Genomic DNA, 27606 nt, shown 5'->3' with positions numbered 1-27606 from the left:
ATCCCAAATAACTGCTCCTTTAAACATCCACTAAAATGTTGTTCTCTGTAGATTTGTTTAAGATTTTTCTACAATCCGCAATTCTGCTGTCAATAACAATTGCATCAGAAATTGGTTTGTTAGGCAAATGTATGAATCTACAAATAAATAAGACAGGCAAATCATGTTTTAACCAAGGTAGCTTATATCAGTCATCAAAGAGAATGGGAGTGGACTGATGGTAATAATGTGCTTCATGATGATTTCAAGTCACGTGTCATTTTGAGCCATTTTGAAAAACAACCAGTTAATGTTTGCCGGGTCAATGTTCAGCGCCATCATCAAACACACTCACACACACCACACTTTACTTATAGTAGTACTGTATTACATGTTGCAATACATACAATAACATTTATACATCCAAACATGACAGCTAGGCAAATGCTAAAACCGCAGAATTTGAGTTTTATGATCTTATATTTCTTTATTCCCAGGAGTGTTGAGTTATTGATTAACAACTTTTATTGTGCCAAAATGGAATGAGTTATAGGTAGTTGTTGTCTCAGTCGAGCCTTCATGCTACATTCAAGTAAAAACAAATGTCAAATAACTGGATGAGAATTGATTACACATTACAGTTTGTGTTTTTTGTGGTGACGTGCTTTTTGGAGGAGTTTATGCCTTCAGTATATAATCTATTACTTATATTATCTACATCTTAAAACAGTCTGATAGCTAATATAGCAAGCTAAGAATTTTAATTGGTGTGACAGATTTGTGCATCCACTTGTCAAAGAATAACAATTACTCACAATTACGCACCTTATTTCTAAATAATTTTAACAAAACTGCATTTTATGGGTAAAAGTGGATATTTTATTTTCTCAGATTATGGGGATAGAAAGACCTCCTTTTGTTTAGACAGAAACATTTTCAACATTTCACTAACTGTGATTTCGAAACTGCATCTCATGGCCTTCCTCAGCAGGTGGAGTATGTATGTATGGTCATGTCATGACAACCGTTCAGACTTATCAGATCTTCTTACTGTTCCCAGAGTCAAAGCTAAAAAGTCTTTACAGTTTTTATGCACCACATTATCTGGAATAAACTTGAGGTTCATTCCAACTCTCAGTTCTTTGACTTCAAGGTATAAAACTTAAAATAACATAAAAATTTAGGACTTTTCATATGTATCATAGATCACATTGTAGCACACTGTGGCTTATTTTTATCTTCTATATCATTTTATGCTGTTTAAATCCTATTTATGTGTCTTTTTATATTGTCTCATGATTCTTTATTATCTTGTATTAATACCTTTTTATGTCTTATGACGAAAGGTGCTTCATTTCAGTCTCAGTCCATGACAAGCGAGTGAACTCCAGCTGCTGAGAAAGGCCACAAGATGTGTTTGAAAGCTGCAAAAACATTAAGTGGACCTTGTGAAAACAAAATTTAAGGTTTTTAACTCTTAAAACATTTTTTTTTGTCAACTAAAGAAATTGGAGTCAATGAAATTCCTTGCTCCTCAAGGAAGGAAAATCTGTTGCAAAATAAGTGTTTTTGAACAATGGCATATAAGAAACTTTAGAAAGGGGGAAAGGGATTTAATATCATGTCCGACCATCAGTCATGTCTGATTGTCAAAAATATCACGCACAGTACAGCTGTGGCATTCACGGAATATAGGAATAATTTCTAAAAGTAGAGGGCTCTTGAACAAAACAACAAACTGGAATAAAACATTCTGGAAACTTCCTCACTGCTTACAGGAGAACGGAGGAGATGCTACACGTGTGATGAGTCTCGGACGATATGTGAGAGGCGCGTTGGAGTGAGGGGGCATAAGGTCGAGCGCAGGCAGGCGTCACTGTGTCAAAGCTAGGAGGATGTCCTTCACCAGCATGGTGCCGATCACCATTTTCTCACAGTTGACCGTCAGCTGGGCGGCTCCTTCCTCTTTGGTCGCCACTGTGACCAGCACCAAGCTGCTGCTGGTCACTGTCCTGCCTGCGAACCTGTGGACAGGATGAGGAGGAGGAGGAACAGGAGGACTGAGGTCAAGGCAGCAAAGATCAGAAAGTAAAGTTGAAGCCACAGAATAAAGGAGGGAAGCACGTGTGTCAATCAGCAGGTTCAAATAAAAAAACAACATGACGAACAGTCTGACACGTTTATGAACAGTTATGCACAATAATGACCTAACACCAGTCTTTTAAACATCTACATGTGATGCTGTAAGTAAGTGTCTTTGATTTAAAAAAACATTTGTCACAATTTTTTTACTGGCACTAAGAATAAACTGAAATTACTAAAATATATTTAAACTGTGTTCTAGTGTTAAAATCAGCTCACCATAAACTTAATGAATCACACAATCAATAAAGATCACAATTTATAACTGTTGAAGGAAAAACCTGCTTTGACAATGGAGGAAAGAATAATGCATCTTGAAATAGAGGTGGGAAATCTTGACAAGATTAATACTGTGATAACTAGTTAAACATCTTGATTCAGGTGCATCAAAATATTTACTAAAATATTTATTATCATTTGGTGAAATGTTGAAATCAAATAAATAAGTGCATCTTCTCAAGTATTCTATTCAGATCTCTGGATTGTGAAGATGTTTGCAGAAGTTTTTGTTGCCTTGTGAACATTAATACTTCACTATCACTCAGTTCTGCAGACAAATTGTTCTCCTGTGTTAAAAATATGTGTTGTTTGATGTTAATTGGCCAAATGGGAGCGCTATAATGACATTATGTCATATGACATAATGATAGATGCACTACAAAGGGGGCTGATGAGAAACTATTTGTTTTTTCTGTGTATGCAAATACCCAGGGAAATGACAATAAAGTCTATCTATCTATCATTATAGTGCAAATGTTAAGACACAGCTGGTCAATTTGTAGCAAAACAAGGAGAGATGATACTGTACATCTTGCTGTGTTTTGCATGACCACTGCAGTGATTAGCCAGATGGGGGCACTGTAAGGTCAAATTGTTTGAAATGCCTAAACTGACTGAAACAACTTTCACTTGTTAGCCTTATGAAGGCGCTGCACTAAAGGGTTGGTTCATCAAACTAGAAAATGTTCTCAGTGGCCTCTGCTGGTATTTAGACACTCTGAACTAAATAAACGGTGTCTCAGAACATGTTTCTGCAGTTCAGGATTTGCTTGACATGTTTCTCTTTCCGTCTAACAAGTATTTTTGGGTAATCACATGAAATAAACTTGAGAGGCAACATTAGTCATGTCTTTACTTGCTTTTTATTTTTTATTTGAGTGAACCAACCTTTTAAAGCTGCTGAAGCCACAGACCTTGTGCCAGTTTGTGTGTTTTATGCTACTCCACCACAGAGATGGACATATGAACAATTCATTGATTAAAATACATTATACATACTTGCTTTACTGAAATTTTAACATGAAAGGTGTAACAATACACAGGATTTCACACACAACTGCTACTTAAAGCGATGATGCATGTTTTTGTCACTTTCTATTATCTTTCTTTCTGCTCACCTGCACTCTTTATCTGAACCACAGGGGACTCTGCTGAGGTTGGCGGCAGTGGTCACCCTCTGGACAATGGCGTGTTCGTTCCGACACTTTACGTCCAGAGTTAGCTTCTCCGTGATCTCGTTCATACCCATCAGCTGACCTGTGGAGGAGTGAGCAGAGCACTGGTCAAATGGAAAGCTCTAAGTTAAAGCAGTTATTAACTAATACAACAATACATAACAGGGTGCTGCTTGTACAGTATCAGAGTGGGGACTCAATACAGTGCTTGTAAATAATAAGTACAATAAAATCTATTTTTCAGGATATCTACCAGCTACAGACATATACAGCATAATGTACAGACACTGTATATATGGTTAACACAAAAGTGATTTATACACAAGCATCTCCTGCAGCCTTTAAGGAGATGGATGTAATACTCAATACATCAAAAAAATTACAAAATGCTAACTTAAACTGGAATGCACTGATGCTTCCCACTGAACACAGTAGAGGAGTGGCTCAGTTTTCTTGGTCAATTTAAAGCACTAAAGAGGCAAATTTGTGCACTAGAAGCCGAGGGGGAGTTTCAAAGTAAGACATTTTGCACCAAAGCAATTTTCTCTTCTTGATTTTGCAGATTTTGCAGGTCCAAAACATCAAGAAGGTCAGGTCAAAAAACATCAAGAAGTCAGGTTGAAATACCTAGTTTTTCACCGTGTGATTACATATACAGTGATGTTTCAACAGCATTTGAATGTGTCAAAACCCCAGCTTGTTTACTCTGTTTTTCCACGTTACATTCTATCTCTCCTGCCACTCCCTCCTGCCCTGTAGTAACCCTCCTTTTCACGAGTAAATGTGAAATTCTACATAATCTGCTTATCTGTGAGCCGTGCATCTTGGTTCAAACCCGCTTATTTACTGAGCTTTCACAGAATGACTATTTCACTGTTAATCAAGTCCTAACTAGAGCTGAAAAATTTGGTCACTTGACCGAAAATTAAACAATTTGATTAACTGACTAATTGTAGAAGGCATTTGCTGGTTCTAACTTCCTTAAATGTGAGAGTTGGATGCTTTATATATATATCATTGTTAAATTTAAATATCTTTTTGTACTTTGGTTACGTAAAACAAGTAATCTAAAGACATCATTTTGGGGGAAATTTATTGAATAAAAACAGTGGCTCCTAACCCAGGGGGCCCTACTTAAGATAAAAAAAACAAACAAACAAACAAAAAAACTGGACAAAATAATGTTTCTTTTTTCAGTATAAAATCTGGGTTTTTTTTCTTATGAATGACTGCATAATTTTACATATTCAGGCCTTTAGAAACTGTTTAAATATAACACTTTGGGTGAACTGATCATCATGTACAGACATATTTCAAGTACTAATCTCAAATTTGCCTCAAGGGGCTTTATAATCTCTTTAATTTATGATACCCTATTTCCTCAATAAGAAGAAGGAGAATGTCCCCCAAAACGACAAAGCTTTGTTTTAAACAGTCCTGAGCCAAAAAGGTTATAAAACACTGAACTAAATTAACAATTAGTTAATCAAGAAATAATCAGCAATGACAATAATTGCTGCATGTTAAAAAAAAAAGACGCTGAAACCAAGACATCTTAAAAACAAAGCTCTGGCTCATCCAGATGTCTTTTGACCTGCAAATCACAAAAACAATCTGTCAGGTTTGAATCTGCAACAAACCATTCAGGCAAAAAAATTTTATATTGTTATATTGCAACACTTCAGATTCCCAACATGGTCAGTGGTTATCAGCAGTCTGAAAGATCAAAGTAATAGAAATATGAGCGATGGTTCACATGATCGAGTGCTGCTCTGAGCCTTATGTGTTACTTTTTGTTCACAGGGTGCTTGAAGAGTGGATCCGGATCAGTGGATGAGCATTTGCAGTCATTCCTGGCGTAGCAGAGTGTGAGTGGCCTTTATAAAGATGCAAGTTAGTACTAGTGATTCTACAGCTACAGACCCGGAGAAGCAGTTAAGTGTTGATTACCAAGGCAGGGAGGGGAGGAGGGGGAGTCAGCACGAGGAGTTAGAGGAGGGAGGAGGAGTGGAGGGTCTGTGTGAGGTTGAGGTTGGCTAAAAGGCAGGTGGGCACACAGATGGCAGGGAAAAACAAATCTATCAAAGCCAACTTACCTAGAGTCTGTAATAGCTTCTCTATTGGGGACAGTACGAAGAGGGGAGGAACCGTGGATATGACACATGTTTAAAGAGTCACTATGGCTTTGTTAAAGCTCAAAACTCGCTCAGTGTTAGTCAGGATGGGAAATGAACACCAAACAACAAAAACATGCTGGAAACTGTCTGTAGCTCCTCTGCCTAACACTTTGCATTTCAGAAACTTAGTCGGATTATAAGGAATTCAAAGTGGCCAGTAAACTCTTCTGTTCCAGATCTGTCCCAATACCCACACTTGCACATAATTCAGCGTTCAAACATCACTAGGCATTAGACAAGTGTGTCCCACGGTGGAAATATACCAACACACAATTCATTTAACTTATTGATTAGCACTTTTCCTAATAAGTATTCAGAGCCAAATGCATCCCACAATTCACTTAGGTCTACTGAGTCTACTGTGTTGGCAGTAATGCACCGAGGAGCTGGTTTTGTGACCGACAATAACTAACAGACAAGTTTATGACCTGCTGGAATGAACCTTAATATTACTATTTGTGTCCAAACACTATAAGCAGTTATGGTAGAACCTCCTCAGACGGTTATCACTTAATATAAATGAATCTATTCTTCTTGATAAGAGTGATAAGAATAATATTGTATATCTGACATTGTCGACAGTTCTATCTATTTATATATCTTATTTTGACAGATTTTTTGATGATTTTGAAAAATAAGTTAATTTCTTTAAAACAGATATAGGACTTTCAAAATAATATGTTAGCTGTCTTTTATGTACAGTAAAGCTATGTGCTTTTGTGTAACTCAATTTATTAAATATAATGCTCCTCTGAGCTCCTGAATGAGAATTAATTTAACCATCACTTGAATGCAACTGCAGTACTGTATATTTTAACCTAGATATTTGTAAATTATGTGGAAATTAAATAAAAACAATAAAAGATCTGATCTTGACAGAGCCTTAGGAGGGCCTCATTATCATTAATGAAGAGTGCTCCACTGAACCCCGCACTCCAGCACTCAAGTGATTACCAGAAATATCTCACATAGGTAGACACTTAACTACTCACGAATGCCTCAAGTGTGGGTACTGAGACAGTTTCCTGCATAAGGAAACATGCAATACTGTGGTTATTCATGTGTCTATATACAGTGACTGTTGTGTCTTTTAATGGACAATTACAAAAGAATACAAATTTAAAACTGTCACACCTGTAGTTCGGTTCAGTTGGTCTGGACGAAGTGACAAGAATTATACATTGTTGTATTTTAGTTCTGGTCCAAGTTCCTGTTCACACTGACTTTTACAAATGAACCAAGAGGAGTAAACGTGAAGTTGTACAGGCCGAGAGGTAACTAGCTCATTGGACAGTTTTGTCCAAGAGTGTCATCATAGGTGTCTCATCAGGACCCACGCGGGGAAATCAAATTCTGGTGACTGAAGTTTATGCAGCACTGTAATGCTTATGATTATTTATGTTCTTTGGTGTCACAAAGACCTCATGAAGAAATAGCTGATTAGAAGTATTATTAGAGTCCAAATCGATCAAATATGTGTAAGACTAAATGAGTAACAGGTAGAGACAGGACGAAAGGAATGCGTCTTGTACACTAATGATTTGGGGCTTAATACTGTGGGATTGATGTCACACTTTAATGTAATTAATGAACTGATGAAGTACACAGAGTACAAGCACAGCAGTTTTAACAGCTGTTGCATAAATACATACATGGCTTGTACAGAACAATTAAAAGATTGTTCCCTGAATGCATTTCACAGTAAGCAGATCGATTTATTAGTAGTTTAGCTCTTGAAATAATGCTAAAATCACATATCTGCTGTCATAAAATCCTACGGTTGGTACGTTTGCTTTCACATCACAAGCGAACTGCACAAGAGTCCGCTGGAGAGCTTTAATATCAGCCCAAAGGAACCTTATTAACCAGGCAAACGCAGCAGGGTTTATTTTAACTGAGCCAAACAGGTTGGGTGTGAATGCATCCCTAAATGTTCCTCTAAATGCACATTTAACTCAAAGTAACATAAAATGTGTGTACAGCTTATACCACAGGGACAAAATCTGAAAATAAATGCTGATGATTGTGAAAAGATGAAAGTGGAGTTGATTCTCTTCTACTGTTAAGAGCTTTTTTAATGATGTTTCCTCCTACAGTCCGTACTATAGTCATTTTATCAGTGGGTGTTGTTTATGTTCAGTTATTGAATGCACATGTCTTTGATTAACAAAAGTGCAGCAGGTTTCCTTTCTTTGTTTCCAACAGATGTTTACCTACAATAAAAAAAAAATTTGGTATAGAAGTCCTAATCTCTTTTGTCACATACCTGGAGAAAATCCTGGATAACCTCAGGATGAATATCTCTTTACTTTGGGGTGACAGAAATTAAGTCATCACATAGAAATGGCTGCTGTCAAACCTTCCAACAAAAGGACGACCGGACTGCAATTGTCAATCAAATATACAGTATGGAGAAAGTCACCTTTAAGATTATGATTTGATCTAAAATACTGGGAAAAAATGACTAGTTCATTGGAAAACCCTTTTCCACTATTTTTTGAATAATACATTTAGATACATTTAGAATACAAAAAGAAAATATAATAATAAATAATAATAAAGTGATGAGAATTAGTAAGAAAGGAAATATGAAACACATGTATTCACCTCCACACAGTACAGGCGTACATTAGTGTCTGACTCCTCCTATGTTATGGCAGTAAAGTCATGGTGTTTTTATATTCTATATCCCTTAATAGAATTGTTTAATTTCCTTTTATCACTCACCTTGCTCCTTTTTAAACTCATTCTCTGTCAGGAAGACGGGCCTCATCAGCTCCCCAACCGGTGGCTGAATTGACACGAAGAACTTCCTGGTGTGAGTGCTAACAATGGATTACAAAAAACAACAAGTTTAGTAATCATTATTTTTCTAAAAGTACAGGGGGGTTTCTGAACTTATATTACTATTGTTTTATTTGTTTCCTCAATCCTGTACACAGAGCTCCAATCCTGGATAAAATGTAATTGTTCACTTGAGCTGCAGACACATGCAACAAAGCAAGTTCTTCTGTTTTCACACAGTATTATAAGAGGACTGCAGGAAGTCTGCACGCTAAAACACAGACTCACCACAGCTGGAAGTTGGCGGTTTGTGTTGAGTCACAGAAATCGATGCCCATCACTGCGGTGGCCGTGTCACCTGCCGGCAGGAGTTCTGTCAACACACAAGAACAAATAAACCTCTTCAGTCAACATCTAAACTAATTTGATCTGAGATTAAACTTGTGTCCTCCGCTGCAGACTGTGCATGTTTTTACATGTGATTTATGGAAAAATCTAAGCTACGTATGTCCCAATTCCATTACTACATACTACAAAGCAGGCTTTAAATATGTGCTGTGATCCCACTGGAAGATAATCTTTGATCTATAGGGCAGTATGGATACTATAAAACAGATTTGTGCGGTTGGTATGCACCATTACTACAGAATGCAATGCACAGAGGAAATTAAGGAGCTGCAAAGAAATGTAAATAAATCGAAATGTGAATGGCGGTAAGACAGAGCTTTAGGACGACATGCAGCTAAAGTTGCAGTTTGATTTAAGTACCTTTACTCTTAAAAAACATTAAGTATACTATCACAATTGTAGAATTGTACATACAGCACACAATTAGAATATGTAGTTGGTAAATGGGACACAATGTAGCAAATTTGATCTCAACCTGACCTTTCCTCTAGCACCACCTTCAACCTTTACATTTTTATCTCCACTACTTGTAAGGTTCTAAGAACAGCAAAAGGAAAACTGCTGTCTTTTTGGATCGCGTGGCACTCAAAGGATCTGTCCCCAGTGGGCCCCGTCACTCACCAATCTCAGGAAACTCTTTGACCCTCATCCCAGACTGGAGCTTCACATCCTCCATGTGCAGGTTCTTGGTGTCGGAGGTGGCGTTGTTGGTGAACTGCATCTGCACCGCCACCATGTTGGCGTCTGGGCTGAATGGCTGTCGGCTGAAGCAGTACCCCACCGACAGACCCTCCCCTGTGATCCGGTGCAGCAGCTCATAGTTCTTCAGGGCACTGGAGGGAGCGATAGTCTGTAGTCAGAGGAGGAGATGGAGAATCATTAACAATCATTAGACTGTTTTCAAAACTTATTTTTCCGAAATGGTTGATATCAGAGTGGGTCTTCCTCTTCAAGAGTACTAATTTGTCTAATGGGGTGAAGTCACTAACCAGGAAGATGAGAGAAACGTGAAGTACTTACTGCCGGAGAGAGAACAGCGTCAGACAAAGACAATCCCTCCAGGTCAGTCGCTAGACTGTTGGACAGGAAGGAGTTGACGGGTGTGGCTTGAGGAGAGGGAGCAGGTTCAACTGGGAAAAGAGACGGGAGTGTGAGAAGTATCGGGAAAGAGTTTCATTCCTGACTTACATCATGTCTTGTAGGTACACATTTTAGTTTTTTGTAGTTTCCTGATTACCAGAAGAGTTGGCATAGTCAAGGACACCTATTACTGTGATTTTTAGAAATAACCCCAATTTGCAAACATCCTTGTTCAATAACGTTAACTCACTGAGGTGCCTGAGGACATGAGTCACTACTGTTTCAGAGCAGAAAGCTTACAGAGATGAAAATGCTCACAGTCATCGAGGTCGAGCAGAGACATTTCTTTCTTCTCTTTCTTGCTCTCTTTCTTGACAGGCTTAGAAGGAGGCTTAGATACAGCTGCCTGAAAGGAGGATGAAAGAGAAGCAGATTTTTATGTTACTGCATGCATGTAGGGCAGTCTAAAGACATGAATGTTTTATCCACGAGGCAGTGAAGAAGAAGAATTTCATTTCTTAGATGTAGGCAGGGTCCTGATTACACCTGTATTTAACATTTTAGTGTGTTTTTCTTATGTGGACACATTATCGATACCTTTTTCTTCTTTTTGACTTCTGCCTCCGACTCAGAGTCTTCAGACTCTGATTGGCTGCTTTCAGATTCGCTCTCCTCCTCGTCAGATTCAGACTCTGAGTCACTCTTACGTTGTTTACTCTTCCTCACGTGCTTCCTCTCTTCTTCTTCACTGCTCTGCTCGCTGGAAAGGAAAGCAAAAACTCCCATTAGGATCCCAGAGTTATTATTACAAGAGATGAGACAGATTCTACTGTTAATCTACTGATTCTACTACCAAATCTGTAAAATTGGTTGCACAACGGCACCCAGAAGAGCAGTTTATTAAGTAAAGTCATTATACACCACTGAAAACATAGTTATCTATATTATATTTCATTTTTGTCAATAGATCCTCCCAAATATTACACACTGAACCTTTAAAAAGATATTTGGCTAGGGACCTGAGGATGAATTGGATTTACCTACTAACAGAATAGAATATCATGAATTTAGTATTCACAGATCTAAAAGATCTAAAATGCAAGCAAAAGGTTGGATCCACGTTTTCTTTTTGGCTGGGGCAGTGTCCTTAATATCACGACAAAAAAACCCTCAACATAGAAGCATGTGCTACCTTTCACTTTCTTGCACTGGCTTCTTTAACTCTTTCTTTTTCTTCTTCTTGTCTTTTTCATCTTCATCCTCCTCCTCCTCTTCCTCAGTCTCAGAGCCTTCCTCACTCTCTTCACTCTCTGATCCCGACCCACTCTCCTCGCTGCCACTGCGACTTTCCGAGCCGCTGACAGAGTCCGACTCTGAAAAGGAAAAAGGTCAGGGTCAGAGGGTTAGCAGGTCAGTTCATTTACACAGAAAACAGGGACGTGAAAGTCTGCCTGGAAAGTATACCCCTTATCCAGCGACAAGTGACAAGATGCACAGACAAACATGGATTTTTTACATGAACCATGAAACAAGTAAGCATTAAACAATTCCTGAAAGTGTCACGGTCAAATATAACGTAACTTCTTGATCTGTAAAATCACAATTTGTTCCAGTTTTTACTTGACATTTATCAATGGAGTAGGTCAAATTTGTATTATCTCTTGTATTACTGATACTCTAGACATCACTCTAGGCAGGTTCCAATAAAAAGAAGATTCGGCAGCACCAATAACATTTCCAGATTTTCTGTCTCTTAGGTTATACCTGAGTTGCACACGCACACACAGTGATCAGAAATACAATTTTATACTACACCTGTGTATTTGTAACAATGGTGTATTTTTCCACAATATTTTGATTTTTTTATTAATAATTTAGTGCTGGCTTGTATTGACATCAAAGTCAGCAAAGTAGGTTTAAGCGATGTTGTTAGTCTTTACTAAGACTAGACAACTTGTCAGGCGTAAACTGACATCCAGGGTTTTATTACGTATTTTATTTCACTTACTTATATTTGACACACCAGAGGATAATCAAAAGACTAACCTCCCCAAAAAATCTTTGACAATACCAATTAGGATAGTAAGACACAGATTTGAGTCTCTTCACTCATCGAAACATAATACTAAAGCAGGAAACTAGCACTACTACCAGTAGTATTACTACAGTAGATAATACTAAAGAGAGTAAATATAACGTTGTCCTTTCAAGGATAAGACTGGTGATATTTTGTTTCCCACTGACAACAAATCCCATGAAAAACAACACCACCACCACCAAAAACAAAAATTTATAAATCCAAGTTTTGGATTCTACAAATGTGTATGTTTCTGCTGCAGACAATAGTCCACAACAAATAACCTATTTACGCTTTTTATGATTTCTGAGCCTTTTTAAAAATTTAACTATATACTTATTACCACCCCGCCTCTCGCCCAATGTTGGCTGGGACTGGTTCCAGCACCCCAGCGACCCTGCATGGATAAGCGGGTAAAGATGATGGATGGACCGATACTTATGACCAATTTTTTAAGACTTGCAATTTCAGTAGGACTAAAGAGCTTGGAGCTGAGACGCGAACTGACACATTAGTGATAGAGTGGGTCTTTTTATGTGATTTGTTGACAATAAGAACAACATTGAATCTTGGTAGCCTTATCCTTAAATAGATTTTTCTCACTGGGTTTCAACAAAAATCTCTTTCTCGCACACACAAACACATCTGTGGTGGACGCTACTCGTTTGGCTAAAAGGATGTGATGGCACCAACATAGCCAGCAGCACCCTAAAGTTACCACTGTCAGCTGACTCCGTCGGCCCAGACTCGCCCTCAGAGTCAGAGTAGAACGGCTTCTCTACTTTCTTCTCCTTCCTCTTCTCTCGGCTGCTGCATTTGGTCCATTCAGGCACCTGGCAGAGTTCAAACAGTAAGCCGTCAGATCTGCGTCAGTGACAAACCCCTCAGACAGAAGCAGAGACGTGGGCAGATTACAGTAGCATGGCCATGAATGCCTCTGCCTGGGCGTGATGCAGCCAAATGGAGCCAGCCGTCAGATCCACTTTGAGATCTGACAGTCAGAGAACAAATTCAGTACAGACACTAATGCTCATATGGAGGTTTTCTTTCTTTCTAGCACAGATAGATGTCAGCACCAGGTGATGCCTTCATGACCAGTTGCAGAAATGGTTTTCTTTTAATACAGGGAGCAGTTCCATTAAGAGAAGTGATGTCTTTGAGGAGTGTTGACTATCCTCCCACACTTTAAGAAAAGAGGCCACCCCTCTTTCTGTGACCAAATTCATTAACTAGAGCCATCAGCTAATGAGTGTGGATGGCTCTATCCCCATTTAAAACCCACAAGGCTGCTAATGCATCTTGACGTGTCAGAGGACTGCACATCCTGCTAAAAGAATCACTTCTTTAATGGCAGAGACCGAGGAAGAGGGTGCTGTGTTTCGGATAGCTTTGGCTGAGCTAAGCACAGAACAGCAACTACATTAGGCGGGGTGTTAAAAAGCACTTGGGTTTTTGCCGCTATATGGGTTGAGGCTTAAGGAGGTGGGCTCTGTGCCGCTAACTGACTCACACTCGTTAATGTTGTGACTCTTTCAAGCAGCGTAAATACCTGGCAGATGTAGAAAAGAAAAAGATTGGGATGGAGGTGAGATAAGGAAGGAAAGGTTTTTTAGAAAAAAGTCAGGAAAGCAAGAGATACAGGCACAGGAAGGGTCTAAAAAGAAGATGTGTGAGAACAGTTTCTGCTATCAGAGACAAAAATAACCCCCCAAATTTTAATCACAGTATACTTATTTACCACACTATCTGGCAATTAGGTAGCTATTAAAATGATCAAAAGAATTCTTTAGTTTTTTGTGATTAAATTAAAACACTCCAATATAACTTAATTATACTGTATATATAGATATACTTAATGAACTAAATAGTCAACATTATCATTCTCTACTTACTGATACGTCAAGCAAATACATGACAATGCATTTAGTATAAATGTCTTCATCAGTGACAAAGCATGATGTTGCACTAGCATGAATAAAATGAGGTAAATGAAGAGTGAAACGGGTGGAACAGGAGAGGGGAAGCCGTCATGCAGTAAGAAATCACATCACTCGGTTTCACACAACATTTGTGTCACTAATTTCACGTGATAATCAATTAGGTGCAGAAGAAGAAACAGTGCCTAACTGTCCAGGTGGCAAACCAGACTCCACTCAAGGTCCACTTACTCCCTTGTTCTGGGGCTTTTGGTTGTATCACTGATATGCATGCCACTTTTATCGAAAGCACTTGCCGCTCATTCACACACAGACTTCCTTGTCCTTGTTGGCTTAAAAGTAAATGTAAATAAGTGAGTAAGTGGACCTTGAGTGGACATTGTTTTGTCAGCTGCATCAAGAATTAACTTTGTTTTCTCAGTTTTTAAGCCAACAAGTCCTAAAACATGCTCAGAATAACGAAAGAATTTTACATCATGGAAAGGCTTAACATCTACAGTTTCTTGGCACATTTCATTTGCTGATGAAGACCATGGAGAGTGGTCGAAAGTTCCATTACAAGCAAGTGGACCTTGATATGAAACTGTCAACTGTGAAGCTCGGCTTTCTAATCCCTTTGACTGTTTTTTTCTTGAATCTGCTTCGTCCTTAAGATTTAGCATCAGCTCTTATTCTTCATCTTCACTCCTACAATTTCTTTAAAGAGAATAAAGAATGGTCTCTTTCCACTTGGCGACAAAGACAGATATTCTGTTAATCTGCACTAATAAGTAAAATCTCATAAATCTTATCTCTTCAACTTGACAATCGTCAGTGTCTACATTATGATAACCAGTGAGAGACAATAGGAGGAAAGAGAGAGCAGTCATCAAAACAAACACCACCGCACTCCCAAACTGAGTAGGGGGGGTGGGGGCACCTCTCGCCAGTCTCCTAGCAAGCCGATCCGGCCCTCGCTGCTTGTTATGACGTCCTCTATCTGTGGAGATGCATAACGTGCAGAGGGAGAACGCGTGAGAGAGGTTGGGGCTTCAGAGGGGCCCTCCCAGCTTTTACAGCCACAACATGAGTGGCTGTAATGGGACACTCATTTGATTATGACCCAGAACAGTTTCTGAGCAAATCAACCTCTACTTCAAGGACCATACTGTTGATTTTACAAATGTATATTATACATCATTGCTGACCATTTCTCAAAAACACACTAAAGGTTTTCAGACTGATTCCCTACCTTCCAAGCTGTGTTTTTCTTTCAATTTAATACACTTTGAATAACAACAAGCTGAGATTTGAGACATCTTGAGATCCCACAGCCACATGAGTTCAAGAGTTCATCACTTTTAAATGTGTTATTTTGAATAGATTTTACCATTTGTGCCATTAACTCCTGGAGTGGGAGAAGTTGGATGTTTTCAATTATTTCTCCATCTTTTTTAGCTATTTCAAGGTTGCATGCTAACATGTTTTTACTCACAGGGTGCCCTGTGCTGTAGGTCTGTCATAGCTGGTATTTATTTGGTTATTGTGACAATAAATATGTTTATCATATCCCATTTCAGAAAGCGGGATTAGTGAAAATTCTGAGTATGTTGAGCCTGAGATGAGGGAAACTCTGGGTTTTCCGTTTCAGAGAGCGAGATCAGATAATCCCTAGATCAGTAACTCCGGTCACTGAGGCTGAGAACCTAACCTCCTCCCGAGGAGGTTAGGTTCTCAGGAGAAGTTGGAAAACCGTCAGTTTCTCTCTAACTCCTCCCCTCCTGGGGAGCCTGAGGCAGCTGTCTGACACACCGTTTGATTTTCTCATTCATTCTGTCGATATCAAAGCACATATCTGAACGCATTTACATCTTTAAAAACTTTAAAATCCCGGTTAGATAGGCTATTAGTTTTTTTACCCAAACATGATCTTGAACATGACCGCTTTTATGATTAATCTGTCATCGACGTATGGCCAGATCTTCGCACATCGTGGATTTATCCTCAGCCCAGAATAAAATCTATGTCCGTCTTTAGGTATAACGCTGCGACTCTGTGGACAGTTGCACTGGAAACACTTACTGTGGGCTACATTACTGCAGTAATCACTGTTTAATATGTAACCTATAAAACTGATCAATGAACAGTACTAATCTTTCATATAGTAGTCGCACTGATTGGAACATTCGTATTTATCATGTGTTTTGACAGCATTAATAAACAGATTTTATTAATGTAAAATAGACGTCTACGACGACACATTTTCCACTGCAAAAAATAATTAATAGGCTAACCTGCTGGGTGTGACAGTGATTTTACAATCACAGGTTCACGAGTAAACTGTGTCTTATATTTGATCTATAGCCTACATATTTTCATAATCAAGTAGCCGATTGCCACCAGCATTTTATCCCGTCGGGTTAAAGCTTAATAAATATAGCCTTCCTATTTAAAATCGACTGTAATAGGCTGTAGCACTTTACTATTCATTAAGGAAATTCCAGTCTGGTAAATGATGAATGAGCAACGCTGTGTAGTAGGCTAGCCTAATAATGTTAATGCATTGATCCTTCCTCCACTCCTGCGTTTTAGAGCCTATCAGGGTCCGCGTTGACACGCATTCATATTTCTAGCTCCACCCGATTAAAATGGAGGCTCTGCCTTTATTTACCTGTTGCCATGGTGAATCATAGTATCGGAGCTCAACATACTCAGAGTTCATTGAACTTATTCTGATCAGCTGTTCTGGAACCGAAAATTCAGAGTTTCCCACCTCAAGCTCACAACACAGAGCTCACAGATAAGCTCAGAGTTTGTTAAGCCTGCTTTCTGAAACAGGGCTCAGATACACTGGAGAAATATCAGCAAGGACTTAACGCATCACCTTTCAAAACACCTGAATCTGATATCCATTTAAACTAAATTATATCGTAGAATGTCACATGTTTTTGCAATTGCAAGGCCTACAGTTATGTAATTTAGGTTGGTAATTTAGAGGATTATACATGAACAGCTGCCATGTTTATTCCCAGTTTGAAAGCTGTAAGCAAAGACCAAAACACTGAGAGTTTGATTACTCCGCTGTAGAAAGGGTTAATGTTGATGTGTGAGCTGTCAATCATCGGTTGCAGGTCCCTAAAATTACATCACAAGCTAATGAGATTTGATCCCTGCCAGACCACAATAAACCTAGTTGCAGTTATCAAGTATGTCAGAGCTTCTTTGAATGCAGATATACTGGGGGAGTTTTTCAAAACAATGCCTGCTCACAGCTGCATTTTCACATGATGTAAAACAACACAAAATCAAGAAATGGCTCACTGTGATAGACCAGCTATCTCAAGCACATTTTAACTCTCTACCGGTGATAATAACCTATTTACTTATTTAGTAGGCTAAAACAAACTCCTGGTATGATCTTTAACAAGCCTGTCTCTTGTAATCTACCTGTCACATCAAAATAAAACTCATGGTCCATATCAATGCACCTGTGGCTTAATTTTAGTAAATGACAAGGTAACACTAAGTATGTAACATTTGGGCAGTGAGTAAAGAAATACACACTATTGTAACAAAAAAATCAACAAATATGACGACAAAAATCAATCCTCAAGGTCACTTCTGAAATTCAAAATCAAGTGGTTTTATGAGTTGAGTCTTGATTTTGACAAAGAAGTGACACACCCGAGTTTTGATTTCATGTCTTCATTCAGCACTCATTGTTGGATATGAACCGATGGCACATGGAGTGAATGTGATGGAGAAGAAGAGGGGGGAATTTGGTGAGTTGGGATGACGCTCTACAGAAGAATATACTGTGTACACTCAGATCCAGTGAAAAGTTTGTTTGTTCAGCTATAGTCCAGTAGAGTATAACGTGTGTTTCTAATTGAAGTTTTGGAGAATAATTACGCCAAATGAAATACACTACAGATGCATAATATCAACTATTTGCTGCATCTGTACTGACATCCTGTATAATTGAAAGTGCTGGCCTCTTAAAATCGTCCCTTGGGGCAAACTCTAGCAGATACTACAGGATATGTGGTTTACTGCTGTTGATACTGATTTGTAGTGGAAAAACTCCCAAGTCTGTTCCCTTCTGTATCACATGTGCTATTGGCTCAAACATCGGTGAGAAATCACCTGGATGGGGCGAGTGACCTGCTGCTGAGCAGAAGCAAGTGCAGCAGAGAGGGTGAGGAGTTCAATACCACTGACTGTTTTCATAGTGAATGAGAAGTTTTTAAATAGACACTATAATCCTCTTTTCTCCTTTGTCACTCATTCTCCTCCATGGAGTTGTTAAGCAGCATCCATTTGGAAATAGATGGTGGCCAAAAAGGATGCATGTTACTGATGAGCTGTTAATGCTAATGAGCTGAAAGTAAATGAAAGATGGCTAGTGGAATCAATGTTATATTGGAGTTAATGTTATATTGGATGTGAGGCTCTGGTGACTCGGTCCAGCCCCTCTGAGGCACTGCTCTGAGGCAGGAGCAACCCTCGCCCCCTCCACCTTTTGGGGTTCCTTGGAGACCCCAGAGGGTCCCTGTGTCTCTGTATGTTACTGTTCCCACTGCACGCACAGAATCCTTCACCTCCACGTTGCGCACGGAGGCGTCTGGGGCGGCTTCGGGCCAGTCAGGCAACTCCTGGTAGCCACCAGCCTTGGCATTCAGTAAGTGGGACAATGAACCCAACTGGAAGTGGTCTCGATCTGCAAAAACACAAGAAAAAAGGAATCCAAAATGCAAATCTGGAAGGAACATAAGGTACTCATTCTCAAATTTTTGGAACTACAGGTCCTAATAATTTGGGGGCTTTGGGTGATACACAGGAAGTACAATGTTGCCATGGAATAAGTTAGTTGTGTGGGCTACATTCTGGCAAATTGGCACCATTTAAAGTATGCCGAATTGGCGTCTAACAATTCCTGTTTATAATGTGCCCATGGATGTGCAGACAACTGTCAATGTATTGCTTTGATACTGAAGAAAATTTAAATTATGTGATGCTTCTCAGGCAAGTTCTGGAGTTATTTTTTTCCCCAAGATTTCCAAGCAGATTTATGGATATCGGAGAAAATGTGTTGATGCAAATTGCGGAGATTGGGTGCTAAGTGTTTTACCTAATATGAGCTCTGTATCACAGCCACAGCTGCAACAGCTGTTCATGTTGATAAGCGAGCCAAATCAGGGGGACAAACTACAATAACTCACTTCCTGTTGTTTTGCACCTGTCCCTTTTACCTCACACAGTCTCTTTGCCTTTCGTCTCACCCTCTGCATCCCCCCTGTAACTCTCCTATCCCCGTGGGGAGGCGTGCCTTACAATTTGAAAACCTCTGCACTAGGCTAGTGCTGGTGGTGAAATAACTTTATTCTGGTGAAAGGAAAATTAATACTTAATTTAGTATAATCAGTTAGTAGTGACTCTCTTAAACTTGTATTTCATCAGGGGACCCAAGCACTAAATGTAATCAAGTACTAAATGAAATTGTTCAAATCATTTCTATTATCTAGATTTTTTAAATTCAGTTTTCCTTTTCCTGGAAGACATAAAAGAGATTTAATTTTTAAATGGTTTCTGTACCTTTAAATGGAGACTCGAGAACCGGTGCAGGTTTGAGGGCGAGGAACAGTTTCTTAGCGTACTTGCTGAGAGCTCCACTCTTCTCGGTGGGCACGATGAGCTGGCGAATGAAGCGCGCCCGATCACGGATGTCGTAGTTCTGGTCATACTTGGCCAAGTTGAGAACATACTGCGTCAATAGTTTGGTCTGCGAGAAGAAGGAATATTATGGACATGTAGAACGAGGACAGTAAAAACAAGAATACCTATGGATGTGATTATGTATGTACACGTGAATGTGCAAATGTGGTTGTGTTTGTGTGGTCATATGACATTACAGTGTCTAATGATGACCCCCAAGTTAGGCTGTGTATAGGCAAGGAAAGTAAAAAAGAGGTATGCCCTTCTCTTTCTTTCCGTGTGTTGTGTGTTTCGCTGGGAGCCATGTAAATAGAAATTACAAAAAGGACTGAATGTAGTACTCGATTGACTGGAGAAGGTTCGATACTACTCAGCACGAGTAGTGATACCCAGCCTTACCAGGCATGACTAAAATATTTAAAAACATAATGTTTGATTCTTACACTTGAGTTAACAGAATGTGCTGTATTAGTTATGTGTTTGCGCTGAATCTTGGCAGCACTGCACACACTGCTGAAAATGTTTATAGTCTTTTTATATACTAGTATTAGAAAAATGCATGTCATTCACACCTGTTTGGAGTTGGTGAGATAGAGCTTTGCGGCCAAATTGATTATCTGAAGTTTGACAATGTCCTCTTCGTTAGTGAACGACTTAGCCATCTTCCTCAGCACATCCGGGGCAATCTTAGGTACGTGCTCACAGTACTCTCCAATCAGCCACAGGATACTGGCCCGCGCCATCGGCACCTGAGAACAATTAAAATTAAATTAAATGGTTGTTTACATCTACCTCTCCTACTGGTAATAGACAGGGATGTAGCTCCACATCAAAAAGGGACAACAACTCTTGGTTCCTTTGCTTTAACAGACACGGACAGCCTCACCTGGATGTTGTCTGTTAGTTTTGCCATGTGCTTTATGATGTCGCTGTGCTTCTCCGGTTGCATCTGCAGCAGCTTCTTAATAACCACCACTGACTCGGCTACAACCAGCTCTATACAACAAGAGGAAGAGTTGCTCATTGAAATTAGAAATCAACGTTGAATAAGTTCTTCTTCATCCTAGATTGAGTTACTGAAATGAGTTCAGTTCAAATTCAGCTCCATACCTATTCACTGAAGAAATGCTCTAAAACAGGTTCACATTACAAAGAAAGACTTACCATCTCGGTTGGACAGCAGCTGCACGAGGCCATTCAGACACGTATCCCTGACCTCGCCAATGTTGGTAGCACAGCGGCCAATGGCTTGGATTGTGGCAGCCACAAAGTCTTTGTCCATGCTTTTAATGTATGTCTGCCAGAAAAATAATATTCACTTACTGCAGAAATACAGTAATCATAAAGAAACGCTACTGCTGTCGAATTTCACCTTGCAGAAGTACAGACCTGCACACTTTTTGTTGATACTGTGATTGACGACAAAATTCACTCAGCATCCAAAGTTCTGTTTCACTGTACCTGAAATTCTCTGAGAATGGTGGAAATGTTCGTCTCGTTGGCCAGGTTGGTGAGAACCTCCAGCTGCAAAAGAAAATAAATAAATTAATAAACTGTAAATCACAGAGAGTTGGGGCAGAGCAGCAGGAAGAGAGAGGAAAATATTTTCTCCATTCAATAAGATCCTGTTTCACCAAATCAGTGAATAAAGTTACTGTGTTTCAGTACAGTAATCATTGATGCCTGGCAACCTTCTCGTCTTTCCAATTTCTTCCTGGACTAACTTCCGCTGCTGAGATTAGGTAATTTTATGTCAACTGTGGAGGTGCCTCTTGTGGAGGTCTGCCATCATGACTGCATCGAGGTTTCTCTCATGTAACTGAGTTTAAAATGATTGAGGATCGGCAAAAGAAGCTGCTGTATGTTACATTACATTAAAGCAAAAAGGATCGCAGCACAATAGAATAGAAAAGAACCTTAAGGACTTTTATCTGGGTTGGGTCTGTAGAGCGGATGTAGAAACTCTTCAGGTATGGTTCAAACATGCCCTGTGAAACATGAAAACAGGAAGAGAAAAAAAACCCAAAGTGAAATAGCTCCAACAGCATTTGATTTCAAGTTCCACACAATCACAACCAAAATACCACCAGGTGTAACTCACCCTTCTCTTAATTGACATCGTTGCCACGTTCTGAAGAACAACATACTGGACTTCACTGGAGGAAGAGACAGAAACAAGAGAGATTGGTTGAAAAAAAAAAAAAAGAGTGTCAATCCCAAGCGGGAAGCTTCCGGGCTGAGACGTGAATCCAATGCGCAAGTCCCATAAACCTGCAGCAGGGGGCGACTCTTCTGGTTACTAGTTTCATGTCTTTTTCAATACAACATGATGTTCATTTAGTACATTATGGTCCCATTCAGAAGAAAATAGACCATAAAGCAGCGTATGCTTCAGTGCGGGATTATCTATGATTGACAAGTAGGTACCACGGCGACCTGTCAATCAGGCGGGAGTGACTCGTACCCACAGCACTGTGTAAATTTAACCCGCGCAGTTGAAAAAGCTTATTAGCAGCAAGTTGTTCACTTTCTCTGGTGAGTACATTTAGTTTTAAGACTGTTGTTCGCTAGACAAAGTTGTCAGCTCTGTTAAAATGACAGTTAATGTGAATTACAGATGCACCTAGCTAAGCAAGCTAGCTATCTCCACTAACGGCCGTTAGCTCCACTGTCTCGTCCAAATATGGTCACTTCCGGGCACTTCCTGGTTGCAAAAACTCAACATGGCGGCGCCCCATCGGCCAAACTCGAGGCTTCAAAATGGCAGTCCACAAACCAATGGGTGACGTCACGATGACTACGTCATCTTATTTTATATAGCCTATGTTCAATCCCATAAAAAGGTCAAACCCCTTCCCTGTCTACTGGATCCGAGATTCTCTGTGGCCATAGTGGAGGTCCAGCCCTTCAGCCGATGGCTTGCCAGACAAAAGCAAAAACTAGCTAACTAGCTGGTGCTCAATTTGTCTGTGTTATGGAAATAAAGTGAGCAAGGTTCAGGTGTGATAAACAAGTTTCAGAGACTGATGAAAACTAACATAGCATTAGTTTATAGAGGAGATACAGTGTAACACATGCAACACTAAATTTGAAGCGTACTTCCTGGGGATGTTTATTCTTCCTAGACTTACAGAAAGTGTTGAAATAAGGTTATTGTTCACATCTCCACACGTGTGTAAATAGTCTGTAGGTTATTGTTTCCAACCAAGACACGTTGGGTGTCATTTAAACCACATGCAACACTTTCTTCATAAAGCCAATCAGTAAGGAAACAAAATAAAGGTAATCTCAACCTTGGGTTACCTAACAGCTCATCCTTATCAAGACAGCTGTGTCAGTCAGCCGACAGACAGGAGAGACAGAGTCTGACCTACTGTTTTGGAGAGTGCCTGGCTGTCACCTTTGGCTTACTTTAGCTCAACAATTGACCCTATTATGGCCTGGGGAAACCTGTGTCATAGTACCCCTAAATTCCTTTGCTAAGTCAAGTTATCTTACATCCTGTAAGCTAAGTGAATGACAAAATGATTAAGAACAAGCTCCACTACATCCTCACAGACAAAGTGAGTTTAAAGGGAAATTATGCATCAGAAGTCACAAAAGACATCATCTTCTGATGTGGTGGTTTAGTTTTGATACACCTCTTCTCCAGACTGTATGACTGTGTACCTCCTGACTACCCTGATAACATTTTGATGCAAATTTGTGCATCTTACATCTGCATTTGTTTGTAGATGGTCTGGTACACACAAACAAGACCAATTAAAAATGTTTTTCAAAAACTTCAGCAGTTTTCTAGTTAAACATCCAGGTGTTATTCTTCAAGGAAGTAAACCGATGTGGCTGTAATGAGAGCTGAGACACCACTAACTCCACATGCATAATAAAGACTAATGAAACATATCATATAGTGCAATGGATTCCTGACAAATCCCCTGCAGGGAGATGCTGCTGTTTGGTCGCTGCTGAGTGATGATCCCGTTTCTGCACACCCTGAGCCACAAAAGCACTTGCTCAATTAGAAGCTGGCAGTTTGCAGGACTTACAACCAAGAGGCCACCTATGTGTCATCATCACTCCTTATGGTTTATGCTTTAATGTTTACCTCAGCCTCACTGAGCTCCCTGTTTAATTTCACTTTCTGCTTCAGGGCTATAGAGATTTACCTTACTACCCTCACTTGTCATTTCTTTTTTCATACTGTTTTCCACTTTGCTGAGTTTCATGTTCATTATAGCTTTCTCTTATCACATTCAGCTGTGTAAATATTTATTTTATTTTGGCACTTCAGCTTGTTTTGTCCCATTTCAAGTGAGACTCAAATTCACATCTTATTATTTTCAAACTATTCTCAGCCACAGAAATGTTTTGAGATAGCTTATGCTGCTGTCTTGACTACACTGTGATTAATTTTGGATGCTGCCAAAATCTTTGGTATAGCATTTTCAATAGACAATTTATTTTAAAATTATGGACTGTACAGCTCACCTATGGCTCCTCAGAAGACGGACTAGGGCCTTGGCAATCACCCCAATCTCCGCTTTAGGGGCAAGATGGAAATACAGCTGAGCCACAGCCATCACCACCTGGAATGAGAAAACAGACAGAGAGGTCACCAGTGCAGTGAAAAAGTTGCGAATGTAATATATTGGCCCTCTGGGTATTGTGTTTAATGTTTTGTTGAAAACAGAAAATTCATTAGTTCCCAAAGCAACAGTGCATTACCAGTGCATCACTGCCTTACACTGCTGTATTTTTACAGCTCTCACAAAAAAGTGAGAAGATTAAAATTTAAGTCTGAGAAATAATCTGTCAAAGAGTCCTTCAAGAGGAAGGGTTGTGTTTTTAGTTCTTTTAAGCAATCAATAAGCATATTGCACAACATTTAAACCTGCATTAACTGATTTTAAATTGATTTTGCAGCACAAAATTTTGTAAACACAATAACGATTACCATATAAAGATATTGTGGTGAATGTGTTTGCAATGAAGCAACATCAGCATTTACTTGGAGTAGTGTTTCTGGCCACATGAAAAATGTAAATCAAATATTCTCACTCCTTTTAGCTCTGCTTTTGGCCTCCACCAACTCCCGAGGGAAATATCTGGCGCTTTAGCTGCTAAATGCTCCACTATGTTCGCCAGCTTGCTGCTAACTTTATCTATCGGCTGTTTGTTGCTGTATAGGTAGCAATAGTGGATTTATAAGAGCTTTTTCAGTGAAAACAGCTGCCTGCTGTGTCTGGAAACAAAACTGATGAGAGTGGAGAGATTAAAACAAAACAGTTAAGTTATGGGCCATAAAACCAAAGCAATAAGCCGACAGACAATGAAATGCTCTGCAGAGTCATGTGATCTCTATGGATTCATCACTATGAGCGACCCCCTTTCACATTACACAAAGGAATTGGATTCACTGTTGACACATTTTTATTAATAACTGATCTTTTTGGACATTTAGAGGAGGCAAGTTGAGAACACAACATTTTCCTATCATGGCCTTGTAAGGTGATATGGCGAACTTGTTATTAACATGAAAATATTTCTCACATTTTACATGCTTTAAGCTGTATTTGTAGTTATAGATTTTAACTTCCAAGCACATGTAAGTGATACAGTGTTTCTACAGGTTTCACCTTGTCTTTTTAAGACTTTTTAAGACCACTATGAATGAATTTCTAAGACCTATATCACCACATCAAAAAAGAGAAACGTACAAAGGAAATGCAGTCCCAAAATTACTTGCAGAGTAAATAAATTCAAAATAGGGTTGGGTGATGTCAACAATGAAACATCGGGATGGACGATTACACTGATAAGCTAAGTAATTAAAAAGCTGGCATGCGGTGTACCTGCTGCCGTGAAAAAGCATCACGGGTGGGTACTCATCCCCCAAGAAATTTTTTTTATGTTTTCCAATAAAGAAATTCCACATGATTTTGGAACATTGTTATTACCACATCTATGAATAATACGCTGGAAAATCTAGAGCAGATTTTGAACTACAGCCCAAAAGCTAAACTTGCTAAAGAAGTCTACTGGGTTTGAATTATAACCATTAGATCTGGGAAAATCATTTGGTTAGTTTTGATGCTCTTGTCACGATCCTGTCCTCAGTGCTGTGTTTTTGGGTTTTGATTCTGAGGGTTTGGTTTTGTATCTGCATGTTAGTCCTGTCATCTGTTCCGTTTAGTTTTCTGTCAGTTTATTCATTTATCAGTTAGGTATCTGTTATATAGTCTGTTGGCTTTTGGGTGGCAGTCCTGTGTGCCTGTGGTCTTGTATCCAGTCTTCGTGGTCTGTGTTGTTCTGTTATCTTGTCTGCTTTAGCCACCCTGTCTTATTAGTTAGAATCCCTTTTGCTGTGCTGTTTGTTAAGACTTAGTTTTTTAGTTTGCTTGCTACCTTTAGTGTGCACTCTCTACCTGATGTGATTGTTTATCTGGTTATTATCTGTCAACTGGTGTTTAGTGGTGTTTTGGTGTTTTCCTGATTTCAGTTCTGTTCCTGTCTCATGTATTAGTTTCTGTACCATCATGCTTGAATTCTGTCTGTTTGCTAGGTGTCTATTTATGTTCTCTGCCAGTTTCATTAATCTGATTTTGATCATTCTGCTTTAGTCTCTGTGTAGCCTTGTTTATTCTATTCATCCGCAGGTTTAAGTTTACTTAGTATCTGTCTTGTCTCTTATATTAGTTCCTAGTCCTGTGCCTTTGTTCATGTCTTTGTTTACTTCTTGTCTGTTTACTTCTGTGTTCTATTTATTCCCAGCTTCAGTCTGTTTTCCCTGTTGGTTGTAGTTATTGGTGATCTGTCTGCTTGTGTCTGTATTAGTTTGTCATTTACATTTGCTGGTCATATAATTAGAATATCATCAAAAAGTTGATTTATTTCAGTAATTCCATTCAAAAAGTGAAACTTGGATATTATATTCATTCATTACACACAGACCGACATATTTCAAATATTTATTTAATTTCATTGTGATGATTAAAACTGACAAGTGACAGGTGTTCTGAGAGCCCAGGTTGCTCTGATAGTGGCCTTCAGTTCTTCTGCATGGTTGGGTCTGGCGTATCGCATCTTCCTCTTCACAATACCCCACAGATTTTCTATAGGGTTAAGTTCAGGCGAGTTTGCTGGCCAATTAAGAAAAGGGATACCATGGTCCTTAAACCAGGTACTGGTAGCTTTGACACTGTGTGCAGGGAATGAATGAAATCTGCATCTCCATAAAGTTGGTCAGCAGCAGGAAGCATGAAGTGCTCTAAAACTTCCTGGTAGACGGCTGCGTTGACCTTGGACCTCAGAAAACACAGTGGACCAACAACAGCAGATGACATGGCACCCAAACCATCACTGACTGTGGAAACTTTGCACTGGACTTAAAGCAACGTGGATTCTGTGCCTCTCCTCTCTTCCTCCAGACTCTGGGACCTTGATTTCCAAAGGAAATGCAAAATTTCCTTTCATCAGAGAACATAACTTTGGACCACTCAGCAGCAGTCCAGTCCTTTTTGTCTTTAGCCCAGGCGAGACGCTTCTGACGCTGTATCTTGTTCAAGAGTGGCTTGACACAAGGAATGCGACAGCTGAAACCCTTGTCTTGCATACGTCTGTGCGTGGTGGTTCTTGAAGCACTGACTCCAGCTGCAGTCCACTCTTTGTGAATCTCCCCCACATTTTTGAATGGGTTTTGTTTCACAATCCTCTCCAGGGTGCGGTTATGCCTATTGCTTGTTCACTTTTTTCTACCACATCTTTTCCTTCCCTTCGCCTCTCTATTAATGTGCTTGGACACAGAGCTCTGTGAACAGCCAGCCTCTTTAGCAATGACCTTTTGTGTCTTGCCCTCCTTGTGCAAAGTGTCAATG

The 27606-nt window shown here is 39.4% G+C and overlaps 1 protein-coding gene across 4 annotated transcripts in view; it reads right to left on the bottom strand.

Annotated features, from left to right (window-relative positions):
* Positions 1–345: 345 nt before the first annotated feature.
* Positions 346–27606, bottom strand: part of LOC123961654 (AP-3 complex subunit beta-2) — a 51842-nt gene continuing 24581 nt past the window's right edge. For 3 of the 4 annotated variants that reach the window (XM_046037191.1, XM_046037192.1, XM_046037189.1), the window contains 19 exons: positions 24221–24318; positions 21834–21888; positions 21649–21720; positions 21194–21256; positions 20897–21029; positions 20619–20728; positions 20305–20481; positions 19613–19799; positions 18607–18737; positions 12820–12934; positions 11217–11397; positions 10622–10784; positions 10343–10430; positions 9965–10074; positions 9566–9794; positions 8825–8909; positions 8480–8577; positions 3519–3657; positions 346–2039 (listed from right to left, as the gene is read on the bottom strand). In XM_046037191.1, the coding sequence (XP_045893147.1) occupies positions 1853–2039; positions 3519–3657; positions 8480–8577; positions 8825–8909; positions 9566–9794; positions 9965–10074; positions 10343–10430; positions 10622–10784; positions 11217–11397; positions 12820–12934; positions 18607–18737; positions 19613–19799; positions 20305–20481; positions 20619–20728; positions 20897–21029; positions 21194–21256; positions 21649–21720; positions 21834–21888; positions 24221–24318 (2421 nt within the window). In that variant the 3' untranslated portion in view covers positions 346–1852. The remainder of the gene's footprint in view (positions 2040–3518; positions 3658–8479; positions 8578–8824; positions 8910–9565; positions 9795–9964; positions 10075–10342; positions 10431–10621; positions 10785–11216; positions 11398–12819; positions 12935–18606; positions 18738–19612; positions 19800–20304; positions 20482–20618; positions 20729–20896; positions 21030–21193; positions 21257–21648; positions 21721–21833; positions 21889–24220; positions 24319–27606) is intronic. The other variant, XM_046037190.1, reaches the window with a different exon arrangement.

The sequence above is a fragment of the Micropterus dolomieu genome, linkage group LG22 (assembly GCF_021292245.1).
Source record: "Micropterus dolomieu isolate WLL.071019.BEF.003 ecotype Adirondacks linkage group LG22, ASM2129224v1, whole genome shotgun sequence".
Classification (NCBI taxonomy): domain Eukaryota; kingdom Metazoa; phylum Chordata; class Actinopteri; order Centrarchiformes; family Centrarchidae; genus Micropterus; species Micropterus dolomieu.
This window is presented reverse-complemented; position numbering and strand designations above follow the sequence as displayed.